This window comes from Colletes latitarsis, chromosome 2 (genome assembly GCF_051014445.1).
Source record: "Colletes latitarsis isolate SP2378_abdomen chromosome 2, iyColLati1, whole genome shotgun sequence".
Lineage (NCBI taxonomy): Eukaryota > Metazoa > Arthropoda > Insecta > Hymenoptera > Colletidae > Colletes > Colletes latitarsis.
Window position 1 is genome coordinate 13,782,081 of NC_135135.1, and position 12,859 is coordinate 13,794,939.

Genomic DNA, 12,859 nt, shown 5'->3' on the forward strand with positions numbered 1-12,859 from the left:
CTATTATGTATCGTTATTACCTTTCTTATCGTTATTATATTACAAGTAGCCGGAGATCCGAAAATCGAGCTTGCAAGTATCTTTCGAAACGGAATACTATGTATTGCGTGCATACGATTTACAAAATCGTATAACAAATCAGTCGTGGCAAACTTTGGTAGTTACGCGTACTGTTTTGTATCGGCGTTTCTTCGACATTGCATTGGCATTCGTGTTCTATTCGTTCTTCTCGTTTCGTCGTTAATAACGCGTTTAACTCATCACCTTGTCGATCCAGGGCACGAATTTCTGTATATTCGTGTACACGCCGGGCAAATGTTCGCGACCGCACCCTATGCCCCAGGAAACGAGACCGATCAGTACGTATCTTCCTTCGACGGACATAGTTAAGGGTCCACCAGAGTCACCCTGTCGCAAAATGAATTTGGAAATGCAAGAATTTTAATTTAAATCAATATAGTTCGACTTTTAGGCTCTTCGTAACAGTTCGAAACAATTATTTTCTGAACCTTTCTAAGCCCTGATCGAAAACAGTCGATTTACCTGACAGGAATCTCTCCCTCCTTCCTTGTAGCCGGCGCACAGGAAGACATCGTGAATAGTCTCTCGTCTTCCGGCTGCTCTGAACCACCTTTGGCATCTTTCGTTGGGGATCACCTGAAAATTTCGTCGTTCAACGATCCCATATCGCTTTCGCTCGCGTACTACTTATCGAAAGCCTTGTGCAATCGGAATATGAAAGTGCAAAGAGATAGAAGAAAACGAAAGGAATACGTGTTGCTCATAATTATACGTACTTCGACGTCCACCTCTTGGAGAACCGTAGGAGCCGAGCTTTGGCCATGCCTGGTTCTGCCCCAGCCGGCGACCGTCGCCGTACGACCCGAAAGTTTTAAATTTTTCGCTGGTAAACAAACGGGAACGATGTGTTGCTTGAACGCCACTGTTCTCGACAGTTTCACCAATGCCACATCGTTTCGAAAATCGGTCGCCGAGTATTGAGGATGGACCTTTAAATAATACGCCTGATAAACGTTTAAACATTTTGGTGGAATATTTGTGTACTAAATTTGCTATCCCTAGTAGTCGTTAAAGGAATAAATAATCAATTATTTTGGACGATTGTTGTCGACTCGCCTTGTACAACCGATGTGGCAGTCAATTCTTTCTTTCTTTTCCTGGTATCCGAAATGGTTGCCACTTACCTCCTTTCTCTCAATGTTAAATTCTTCGTGCAACAACCGTTCGGCCGCGTCCCTCACATCCCATTCACCGAGACGTACTTTCAAATTGTTGTTTGGCGTCCTGCACGAAACAAACATTAACCTGTTTCTCAAAATCAAACGCGATCGTTCTATTTCTAATCCTAAATACTAACGTCGCAACACAATGAGCCGCGGTTACAACCCATCTGTTGTTCAGCAACGCACCTCCGCACGACAACTTTTTCGAGAGGAATCCCGACTTGATAATGGCAGCCTGAAAGTTGAGAAATTAAATCAACTTTCCCAATAAAACAAAAATTAAATCGATTCATCCAGTGGTTTTCTCGCAATAAATTCTTAAATATGTTCTTTCCTTCGCAGGTCTAATGGTACGTCCCCCCACTTAAACTTTCGCCTGCTCACCTGCCATGGATGACTGCCAAAACTGGAGCTGTGGCCACCCACGATTCTGTTACTTCTCGTGTACAGTTCGCCACAACCTGCAAAACATTGCGAAAAGAGGTAAAAGATCGTTTATAGAACACAGTTTTCTTGCTTCCGTTGCTTTCAATTTTTTTTTTTTTTTTTTGCAAACTGCGATACACTATAGCAGTGTTTCTCAAAGTATACTCCACGAAACTCATAGCATATAGAATCACCATTTTTTCTCATGGTGAGATTTTTCAAATTAGTAGATATAAAAGATACGCTTCAGTTTTTTACATCTACTAATTCAATAGCAGCAAGAATATTTATTTTATTTTAATGAAACATCGATTTCTGACCAAAAGAAATTCGAGAATCGCTGCACTATAGTGTACGAGCGAACCATGCGTATAATCAGAGGAAGAAAGACACAAGCAACGATTTAGTTCACGAATACATCGATTACGTAGCAGTGTCAAGAGAGTACAAATTGTGTGTTTTACGTAAAGTGATCGAATAATGCTCGTCGATATCACAGAGGTGCAAACGTTCCGCAAAAATTTTCCGTCAAACGTGTCATATATGTTTCTCCTCGTCAGCGTCGATCCTTCTCGTTTCTTCGTCTTCTTTTTCGTCCTTCCACGTCTGTTTCTCTTCCCTCGTCTTCTTCTCGACCCTCACCGTTCGATTATCGTGACGGTGTAGCGTGCAAAGTGCCAAAGACAGAGAAAGAGGGAGATTTCATGCGAGACGCGAGCGTTTCTTCCTTTTACCGTCGATTATTGGTCGGTCGTTGATCATCCATGTCTGTTTCAGTGTCGAGACGCAGAGAATATGCAGATGTCGTAGTACTTTAAAGTAATAGAGACTTTTACAATAAGAACGACAGAATTCTTATTGGAAATGCCTATGGTTGCGAGTAGCTGGTAGCTATGGAAATTGAAATGGTGCTACTATTGGTGCAAAATGTCTGTCTGTGCGACTTCATGCGGATTACCACGATATTTGGAATAATCCACGGAGTTTGAGGCATCCTCGTTCGGCTTGTGAATTCCCGATGCGTCGGGATAATCGGGCTCGTATTCGTCCTGAGGGTAATCGACCTGTATCGGGTGGTAAAACGGAGGACGAGTAGTGTACGAGGGTCGATTGTAATTCCACGTCTGCGACGATTCGTAAAGGGTCGTTGGCTTGTTCGCGACGTCCGCGTACAAGTAGCTCGGTCTGTGCTCGTTCTGATCGCCATACGTCGGTTTGCTAGGCCTTGCCGCGTTCTCGTAGATTTGAACATCATCGACCAGGTACGGGTGTTGATTTCCCAAGTTTAGCGAAAGTGCTACACGTTCAAACAACCTCGATTTTACCTTTATTCGCCGTTTACCAATTACAATTATCTCCGCGTGCGCAACACGTGTACGTTTAATTGTTCCCGTTACGTCGCAATATCGTGTCCATTCAACTCGAGTCGCCTGGTTCTCGTGTCCAAGAACAAAACTCAGTCAGTACTTTCCATTTTATACAGTGTGTGCCATTTTAACCCTTTGACCGAGGCGCACTCTAACCCAGAACCGTCGCTTTCATGCGTTCACGCGATACCCGACAACCGAATTCAGAGTGAACTACATTTTAACCAACATGGAACATGGAAATATAGGGATCATATATTTAACACTGCGATCTTTTCTGCGTTGTCGTTTGTTACATTTTCATTAATTGAATTGGGGTGGATTGAAGTGGCACACCCTGCAGATCGTGTTACGTATTTTTTCCTTTACTCGATATAAAATTTAAATTTGTCCGAGGTTATTTATTTTATATTGTACACCAGTGATTTCCAAAGATTATTTTTAAAAAAGCCCCGGGCTAGATTATTATTAGAAACAATGTAGTTCAATAGAGAAAGAATGTGAAAACCCAAGAAAGATACATGTATAATTTTGATGAACTAAAATTTAGAAACGAGAAGCATATATGAAATGATATTCCTGTACGGTACTTAGCCTCTCATGATTAATTCATTAATAACATAAGATGCTTATCAACGTTGCTGTACATTAAGCGCTTTCTTTGGAAAACACTGCTGTACACGATCGTGGAACGATACGGAAAGAAAAGAAAAAGCTACGTATCTGTATATACTGTTTCGAATACTGAGTAAAAAACGACTCGATCGAAAAAGAAAATGAAAAAGAAATCTGACGAAAACTCACTGGCGTTCTGCAGTAATCCGACGGTAGGTCGCGGTATTTTTTCGGGGATGTCGTCGTCGTCGACGCAACAGCTCCAAATTAGTCCTCCGGAACAAAGGTCGACTGGTCGACCGCCACCGAGAACACAACTGATACTAAGACCACAATCAAACGTCGCTCCTTTGTACGAGCATGTCTGCGGTATCACTGAAACATAGTGATCATCGATATAGGCATACCATTACCGATTTCTCTAAAAGAACCAGCAAGGGAAAGCTAGCCCTTTGCACTCGAGAGGCTACAATAACCGTTATTATTTTATATTTAGTCCTTTTCGTTGAAAAAAAAGATAGCGAAATTACAAAGTTTGATACTCAATATTAAATTTTGATACAATGTAAAAAAACGCGAACCATTGAAGTACAATGATATTGTCTGTTAATTTATATATGATTTATTTTTATTAGCTGTGAATCAACTTTTAGCGAAAAACTATCGAGTACAAAGGTTAAAACCGTCCATATAAATATAAATGGTGTTCGGTCACCCATGGGAAAAATTTTAATGGGAGATTCTAAAGGCCAAAATAAAACGAAAATCAAGAATATCAATTTTTTGACTGAGACTTCGTTAAAAAGTTAAACATTAAATTAAAAAATTTCAAATCATTCTGAAAAAATTATTTTCGGTTGCAAGGGTCAATAACAATAATTTTTTATCAATAGACATACCCCCGAAATCCTGTGTATTTTCGAGAAAAAAATTCAATACGAGCGGAACTTTAAACGTTAATAACTTTTTAACGAAGCCTCCATCAACAAATTGGTATTCTTGATTTTCGTTCTATTTTGGCCTCTAGAATTTCCCATTATAATTTTTCCCAGGGGTGGCCGAACACCCTGTATACGTGTACACATGCGTTTACAAATGACATACATGCGTTGCAATAGTGACCTTTTAATAGTTCTACACATTAAAATTATTAATGATCCGTAGTTCTGTGCCTTTCGCATATTTTACGCATTACACCGTGTCGTGTCGAGCTGGAACGCGCTGTATCGCATCGCGTGGTGTTGTGTCCTGTCATATTTAGTCGCGTCGTATCGTCACGCAGCACCGCGTTTGCTCTCTTTCGGTCTGTTTGCTAAGATAAATGCTCGAGTGCTTTCGTTTCGAACCCTGGTTTCGTAAGTGAAATCGCCAACTCAACACATAACGACGAGATCGAGCAGGAAAGTCAAACGTACGAGACACCGAGCGTCCCCAAATTACTAACGGACGTCTTACAATTAGAGCAACAAATTCATTTCGTGTACTGTCGTGTCGTTCACCGTCCACCGTCCGTCGTTATCTATTGCTCCCTTTATATTCACTATTTATCCGCAGAACGTTCATTTTGCGTCGCTATATCCGGTCCTTTATTTAAAACGTACTTCTACCCAACATATCCATTATGCTGTTATGAAGATTGTTGTTGTGACCCCGATGATCCCCGGTATAATTTCGTTTCTTTCTGAGAGCCTCGACGAGCAGTGTGCCCTGTTCCTGGCTATTGAATTTCCGTCTCCTTCCTTGCCTGTAATTAGTCATTACTACTTTGTCGAGTTCGCCCTTCGCTATTTGTTTCTTCAGCTGATCCAAAAAGTTTTGCACGTCGTTCTCTTCGCGGACATCGTCCGGATATCTGTCGTCGCGGTTTCGTTCGCTGACTGGTCGCGTTTCCGGAACGATCGTCAGGTCTGATATCAAATCCTGGTCCCCGTTACCTTGTTCGCCCACGAATTCTCCGCCGATTTGTCTCTTCCGGCTTCTGTTCTCTATAATCGTCACATCTTCCGTGGAGCTTTTTCTGTTTAGGTATCTTAACGCGTCTCGCGTCTGATTTCTATTCTCGACGAACGCTATTCGAGAGACAGCGTTTCGAGGGTTCTCGTCACCCCAGCGATTTTCATTCCAGGATTCTTTCCTTTTCGGAATCAAGCGCGCTTCCGCGTCGATCTCCCGCACGGAGATACCAAATTGTGTCCTCCTCTCGAACGCCTTGCCCATCGACCGACCATTGTCCAATCTTTTCGCTTCTCTGGGCTTCCTCGCGTTCGTCGGTTCATTTTGTACCCGCGACTCCGTGGAAACTTGCTCCTCGAGCTGGCCAAATTGAATGTCACCGGGCAACAATGCCAGTTTCTCGGTTCTTTTGCTACCAGAGGGATCCGGTAACGCGGCGAACCAACCGTGGAACAACGACATCGACGAGGACGAAGATGAGAACGGACGATTCTCGTTCACTGAATCGTAGTCGTAATTGAGCGCGTCTACGGTCGTGATTAAAAACACGTATACCACGGCGATGACATTCATGATCTGATCTCTGTAATTTATTGGTCGGGCAAACTAGACTGAAACGAATTAGCCGTTACGCTTCATATCATAGCTATACGCGCTCGTTGCTTCTCGTAGATTCGAAGACTCTCGACCTCATCAGGGATCAAACTCTTTCCTTGTCGTCGAAAACGGTAACAAATTCATGACAATACGCGGGAAATATACAGCGACCCGTTCATTCGGCATTTTACTATTGATCGATCGATCACCGGTTCCAGTATCGAGGGTGACGTTCCGATCAACACTGTCGCGCGATAATTCTTCGATATCAGCCCTCTCTGAAGACGATACGGTTAAAAACAGCAAATCCTGTACGGTACACTCGGTCTCGCGTCGCGTGCGTCCGCATCTAGCTGTTTTCGGTCGTGATCGTCTTCGAAACGGTCTTCCACGTGGACTAATACGAATTGTCGTGTTTCACCGACTGACGAGGCTCGACCGGCATCTAAAGAGGTGCTGCTCTCGCGGCTTTCACCGACATCAGCAGCTTTCCCATCGCTACGACGCCGTCGCGTCTTCCCTTACATTGGCTCCCCACCTGTTCTTTTCTTCACTCTCCGCTGCTTTCTTCTATTTTCTCTTTTCTCTTCCCATGCAGATCTTGAAAAATCGGGATTCTCTTTCCGTTCGCGTCGCTTTACGCCCATTTCGTTTCCTTCGAGCACGATTCTACGGTAAGGTCGATCGCGATGCATGGACGAACGATGATCATTCGCGAATCGAATAACGATACGGCTCCGAGACAATTGCTCACAACGATAACAAGCACAGCAGCGCCTGAATTCTTCAATGTTTTGGACTCTTGAGTAGGAATCCAAGAAAGTTAGACTACCGTACAACGCGGCTAAATCAGGCTTTTCTATTCAGGAAAATGGGCGGTACAGAATACACGACAATTTTAGAAACCAATTTATTACCGTTCCTTGAAGAACGCAACACAATTGAGAGGGCATTCCAACGAGGGCATAATTTGAAGCGAATAATGTTAATAATAGGCACTCAACCAAAATTCTATGAAGAATATTTGATAATATTATATGATAAATATTTGATTAAATATGTTTAGAAGAAATGTTTCAAAAACTACGTTGATTTTTTTCGTGTTTCTACTCGAAAGTTTAAAACGTTGAAAAATTTAGGCAATGGTATATACACGTACATCGAAACGTTATCAAAGTTTCGTTCGCTGTATCGTTAAACAAGAAAATTGTTGAAGATATTCGACAATGCATCGCTACAAGCTGAAGACCGTTCGCGTTCGAAGTTGGTATCGGTTGAGCAAATCTGTAGAACAAACCTTGCGAACTTCTTTACCGTGTTCTGCAATCTTGAATAGACGAGCGGATGGGCGACGACGAGCGAAAGAATGGACGGACGGTAGACAAATATCTTCCTTCTTCGAGCTACATTCAGTTGTAGTGTAGAGATTGCGGTGATAAAACTATATAAACGTATTACGGCTCGTATTATTCGATTTTTCGTCGCGTTATTATCCTAATGAAACTTACAGCCGAGTTCGTCGAAGAATCTCATCTGTCTTTCCGAATCGATAGTGTTATCCATCGTCGTGTCCTTCTCCGCTAAATCTAGAATCGAATCACGTAATTGCATTAGTAGATCGTAAGAGTACGATCGTTGTCCGTCGATGATCTTTCTATCGACGCTTTCTACTTCAAATTCTTCGAGAAACGGCGAGATAAAAGATACCCCGTCGTTCCTGTCGATTAATGGACTCACCGAAATTCCCTAAATACCGATCATTCTTTCTTCCAACGGCTCGACAATACAAGCCGATAAAGAGCAAGCTGAAAAGCGAGCGCGCAAACGAGCTCATTTCTTTTCTTTCTTGATGATCTACGGCGATCGACGATGATTCGACTGCTTGTCGACGCCGTTGCTGCTGTCGCCATTCACCGACGTCGAAAGAGCGCGCCAAACTTTCATGAGCGTCGTTTCCAGTTTTGCGCACGCCGTCTTCTTCTCGATCTAATCTTTCGGAAACGTTTACCTACCGACAATCGATCGTGTACGCACCTTTCGCGGTTCACACGAATAGAAAAATTGCGGTAGAAAGCCCAGTTGGTGACACATCGTCGTCTAAGTGATTGGTATTTTTTCTCTTCAACGAATCGACGAATAAACGTTCCTATGGAATTTCGATTCCATCGCTTATTCCTGCGTTTATTACTCGTCCAAGATAACGCGAGCTCGTTCAGACATAAATGTAGTTAGATTGCGGGCAGAATCGTATGATCATTCGCAACCACGTTTATCTTTATCGAGTCTGCTGTGCGTTTTAAACAGTCTCACGATAAAGAGGTGTAGAGAATTTTGTCTATTATTTTGTTTATAAGACTTCCTCCCCTGCGACTCGTTGTGCCGTAGGAGCTCGCAAAGCGTGGCGATGGCATCCACACGTAGCGTGGTCCGGTAGAAAAGTGGGTCGTGAAACCAGGTCACCGAGACAAGTGGCACGTCGTCTCTCTGTGTGGTTGCCTCGTAACACGTTCCCGGTTCCCTTCGTCTGATCTACGCGGGGAACCGTAGCATTACACCTTTGGTTATTAGTGAAAGTTAGCCGGTAACTTTCGACTTTGACAATGATGACTCGACTCGCAAACGAATCGCCTTGCCGATTCCAATCTGCTAATAAATGCTACCGCATTTCGTTGTACGTATTCGCGTGCAGCCGTATTCCTTTCTTGGCGCGTGATTTCAAACTTAGGGAATGCTCCTCGGCGTGAGCGCGACACACGATCGTGGGTTTCACTCCATTTTCGCTGCGAACAAAAGGATACGTTTAATTTTGAAAATTTATATTAATACTGTTCTTCAAATCTTAAAGAGATCATTTGCATTCCTAATCGATTGAAATGTAACTGCATTCTTTAACAAAGTGGCTTCATTACCGAAAAGATGAACCATACATCGGTACAAGTATACTTTCGACAAACTTGTTCAAGAAAAACTTGATGATTATATTTAATAAAAATGACAAAATAACTTCAAAGAATATACTTTACCATTCTTCATCATTTTAAATTGGTCGTCTTATTTTCAAGCTTTCCTTTGCATGTTTCACGTATATATAATATACTTCTCTGCTCTTTCTTTGCACTTTATGGTTGAAAAATGCTACACAATCATGCAATCAGATATCGTCTATTGTTTCTAAAATCCACGCACACACGCCGAGCTGCCAAAATTTTCCCGCGAATTTCACAGTCGTGACACCGAGGCGGTTGGAAGCGTAACAAAAGCACAAATCGCTTAAACGAATTATGATTTTCGAGCAATGAGCGTCTAGCAATTCGATTTATAATCGCATCGCAATTATGTTCGTCTTTCGTCGGTCACTGTATGACACCGCGAAGAAACGAAGAGAACATCGCGACACGCGGTTGACTACTGATGAGGAACGGAAATACATACAGCATCCAAAGACCACTCTCTCTTCTCCGCTATGTGTACATACAGTTTCCATCGTGCCTTCACTCCCTTCCCCTCCCAGACCTTTCTTCTTTCCTTTCCCCATTCGTTTTCTCTCTTTGACTTGTTCATTTATTAACTGGTTTATTTGCCATTAACGTTCCTCTGAAAAGAGGTAGGAATTCGGAATACCAATTATTTTTTCATTCAGGGAGTCTCGGAATAGATAAAAACAAACAATTTTTAGGGATATCTTTAGAGAAACTCATAATAAATGTGACGTATGGGTATAAACACCCGGACCTTGCAGAACATATCAATTTTTCAATTTTTTCTAAATTCAAAAAACAAACAATAATATGGGACAGTACTTTTTTGTGAGAAAGAAGTTATGAAACTGTATTTTAAGCCTTTATTATTTTTATCTAATTTTGTTCGTGACATCTAAAAATGTGAAAAAGGCTGAAAAGAACATTGACATTGGCCATGAAACTCGAAGTAGCGTAACTATTGGCGATAAACTATTTAACTCTCGCCCGTGCGAAAGAACCCTTTCTCTCAATGCTATGTCCATTAAAAAATTTTGTTCCCAATATTGACTGTCGAGAGTAAAACTCTGAAATAGATACGCGGCATAAAACTCTTGAAAGAATAACAGGAACGAATATTTGGTTCATCGTTATTAAAACGATAAAAACGAACATTAAATATTATTCAGTAAACAGTACTATACAAGAATATCATATAATGAAAGTTATGTTAATATTCTGAATGTGACATTTGTATTTAAACAATCATTTATAACTAATTAATTTCATGAAAAAGCTGTAGAAAATCAAAAATGTTATCAGAGACTCATGAAGTAATGAATTATACACGAGTAATATTTTTAACAGTTATATTTATTTGATTATATAGAATTAATGGAAAGGTAAAGGGTCGAAATAAAAGACACCTAAAATACCGTTAGTTTGATTTTTTATTAATGTATGTATACATTTCACAAATATCGATACTAAATGTATTTGTATCTAAAATATAAAGTAGTGATGCAAGAACCAATTTTTTTTTAAGTATAAATCATTTACTGTCACAGTCATTAAAAAATACAAGTTTAAGAATTAAAATTATGATAGTGATTATTATTCTGCCAATATTTAATCTCAATTCCAAACGCTACGAGCGCAGAGGTCGTATTCTAGTCGGTATCGATAATGTTCCCGCGTCTTTTGGTAAAAACTAAATATTGCTCGCAATTAATTTTCAAGTTATTGTTATTATCGATTTACTAAAATTGAGTGTTCAATATTACATTATTTGTGAATTTTGTATGCAGGGAAAAGAAATATCCACATGAGATGGTAACATAACATCTTATTTGTACAGAGTGTTACTTAGAATTAATAATTGTCTAATGATTTTTCGACATGTATATTATTGACTATTCATCATTTCTTCGTCGATTAGCACTTCGTTTGAAATAACTAGTCCCATCGAATAATTTTTCTGTTTCGCGAGATTTTGCATTGTCTCTGTCGTAATTATGTCGCGTACGCCAATGCTCGCCTTTTTTATCATAATTGCGTTCCTTCGAGTGTGATCTTCTATGTTTTCGGTGTTTTTGCGTTTTCCACGATTCCGTTGAATCTCGCGAACGTTTATCTCGATCTTTCGAATTAGAGTGTTCGTACGTATGATTATTTCGGGAATTCGAACTTTTACGATAGTTCTGTGAATTCTGAAGAAAAAGATTACGGTATCTCGACGGCGATTCATTAAACGACGGAGATGCACTTTGCGTTGAATCGTCAAAATATCTATTTGAACTTGGAGTTTTAACAATGTCTACAGTTTTCGTTTCGTGACAAGTTGGTTGAATTTCTGTTAGTTCATTAGTGTAGAATTCCATCTGTTGATTTATAACCTCTCTAAGAATTTCCGTATGTGACTTTTTATTTGTGTGAACACCTCTGTGTTTCGCCCTGCGTCTTTTTAAATTACGTTCTTGTACAAGTAACTCTAAGAACGACAACTTCTTGTCCTCCTTGCTTTGACATTTTCTGAAACAAAAGACGAACATTCCGTAAAATTTTGTACGTCCGATACGAATGAAATAAACTCTATTTATGTAAACTTACAGACTGCGTTCATCGGTAATATCGTGACCAATGTCTGTTTTAACTGTATTAGAAACAACATATTCATATAATACTTTCCTCTCATCGCACGTGAAATCTGAGAAGATTCTATCAGATGTTCGTGGAACTAATCGCTCACCCAAACCTATCATCAGTGTTAAGAAATTGTGTTTTGAAAGGAGATACATATTGTAAATACAAGTTAAATGAATAAACATAAAGAAGATATTTCATAATATATAAGTATTTGGTAAAGGACATGAAAAAGGATATATAGAGCTTATGCCAAGTACGACACTCATAACTTTCTGGAAAAAATTAAGCAATTTAAAACATGTAAAGATACTCTTTTAAGTTTTCTTTTACTTTACTAACCAACTTTCATTGTTGGATCCTTTTCCCTTGCTTCTTGCAAAATTTTATTTTGTAACAATGCATCTGCAAATGGAAATACTCTATTATAAATATAACATTGAATTTTTTATTTTAACCCAAAATATCCATCCACAAAGGGTTAAACATACATAATACGTACCTAACTTTATGGAGAAAGGGGAACATGAAGGTAACATTGACTCTGAGAGTGGTACATCGAATTCATTGTAACCTTCTTGCTTCCATTGGCAGAATTCCAAATGTTGGTCCAGAATATCTTTCCCAATTCGATGAGATGAATCATATGGGCATACCAGACGATTATCATTCTATATAAACAAATACATGTTGATTACATTTGTAGATTTGTAAATTTTCAACTAACTTACATCAGTTTCTATACTTTCTACTGTCCAACCGACGACAGAGGTAATGTCCATAATATCTTGATGGACTTTTTCTGTAAAATCTTTTAAATTTTGATATTGTCCTTCGCGTTGATCTAACGAACAACTTAACATCTCTATTTATTACTTAAAGTGATTGTGTACGATCAAACGATATTTAAGAAATTTCTGGAAATATTCGATCTACGTGGACATTCAAGTTTCAAAATTTCACTGTGTGAGCACAAACACAATTGTTTGTACAAGATTACTGAATTAATACTCTAATTTAAAGCTGAGAATCTTAATATTGATGAGGTTAGAGGTAT

The 12,859-nt window shown here is 39.9% G+C and overlaps 2 protein-coding genes across 2 annotated transcripts; both read right to left on the reverse strand.

Annotated features, from left to right (window-relative positions):
• Positions 1 to 252: 252 nt before the first annotated feature.
• LOC143348104 (uncharacterized) lies at positions 253 to 6,178 on the reverse strand. Its single transcript, XM_076777967.1, has 9 exons — positions 5,254 to 6,178; positions 3,842 to 4,027; positions 2,629 to 2,967; positions 1,629 to 1,705; positions 1,379 to 1,479; positions 1,206 to 1,305; positions 798 to 1,010; positions 544 to 657; positions 253 to 408 (listed from the first exon to the last, which is right to left on the reverse strand). Exons 1-9 carry the CDS (start codon positions 6,176 to 6,178, stop codon positions 253 to 255), a joined length of 2,211 nt encoding a protein of 736 aa, XP_076634082.1.
• Positions 6,179 to 10,987: 4,809 nt separating this feature from the next.
• Positions 10,988 to 12,855, reverse strand: LOC143347433 (U11/U12 small nuclear ribonucleoprotein 48 kDa protein). The gene is made up of 5 exons (XM_076776586.1): positions 12,534 to 12,855; positions 12,305 to 12,473; positions 12,145 to 12,207; positions 11,770 to 11,914; positions 10,988 to 11,691 (listed from the first exon to the last, which is right to left on the reverse strand). The coding sequence occupies exons 1-5, from the start codon at positions 12,663 to 12,665 to the stop codon at positions 11,073 to 11,075; spliced, it is 1,128 nt and encodes a 375-aa protein (XP_076632701.1). The 5' UTR covers positions 12,666 to 12,855; the 3' UTR covers positions 10,988 to 11,072.
• Between the last annotated feature and the right edge of the window lie 4 nt (positions 12,856 to 12,859).

Excerpts from the sequence above, each read along its gene's own strand:
- LOC143347433 (XM_076776586.1), bottom strand. The coding sequence starts at position 12,665 with ATGTTAAGTTGTTCGTTAGATCAACGCGAAGGACAATATCAAAATTTA. Across the intron at positions 12,474-12,533 it reads TAGAAAGTATAGAAACTGAT|AATGATAATCGTCTGGTATG; the intron begins GTAAGTTAGTTG and ends TTGTTTATATAG. Across the intron at positions 12,208-12,304 it reads CCCTTTCTCCATAAAGTTAG|ATGCATTGTTACAAAATAAA; the intron begins GTACGTATTATG and ends TTCCATTTGCAG.
- LOC143348104 (XM_076777967.1), bottom strand. The coding sequence starts at position 6,178 with ATGAATGTCATCGCCGTGGTATACGTGTTTTTAATCACGACCGTAGAC. Across the intron at positions 1,706-2,628 it reads GGATTATTCCAAATATCGTG|GTTGTGGCGAACTGTACACG; the intron begins GTAATCCGCATG and ends AATGTTTTGCAG. Across the intron at positions 658-797 it reads TCCAAGAGGTGGACGTCGAA|GTGATCCCCAACGAAAGATG; the intron begins GTACGTATAATT and ends CGAAATTTTCAG.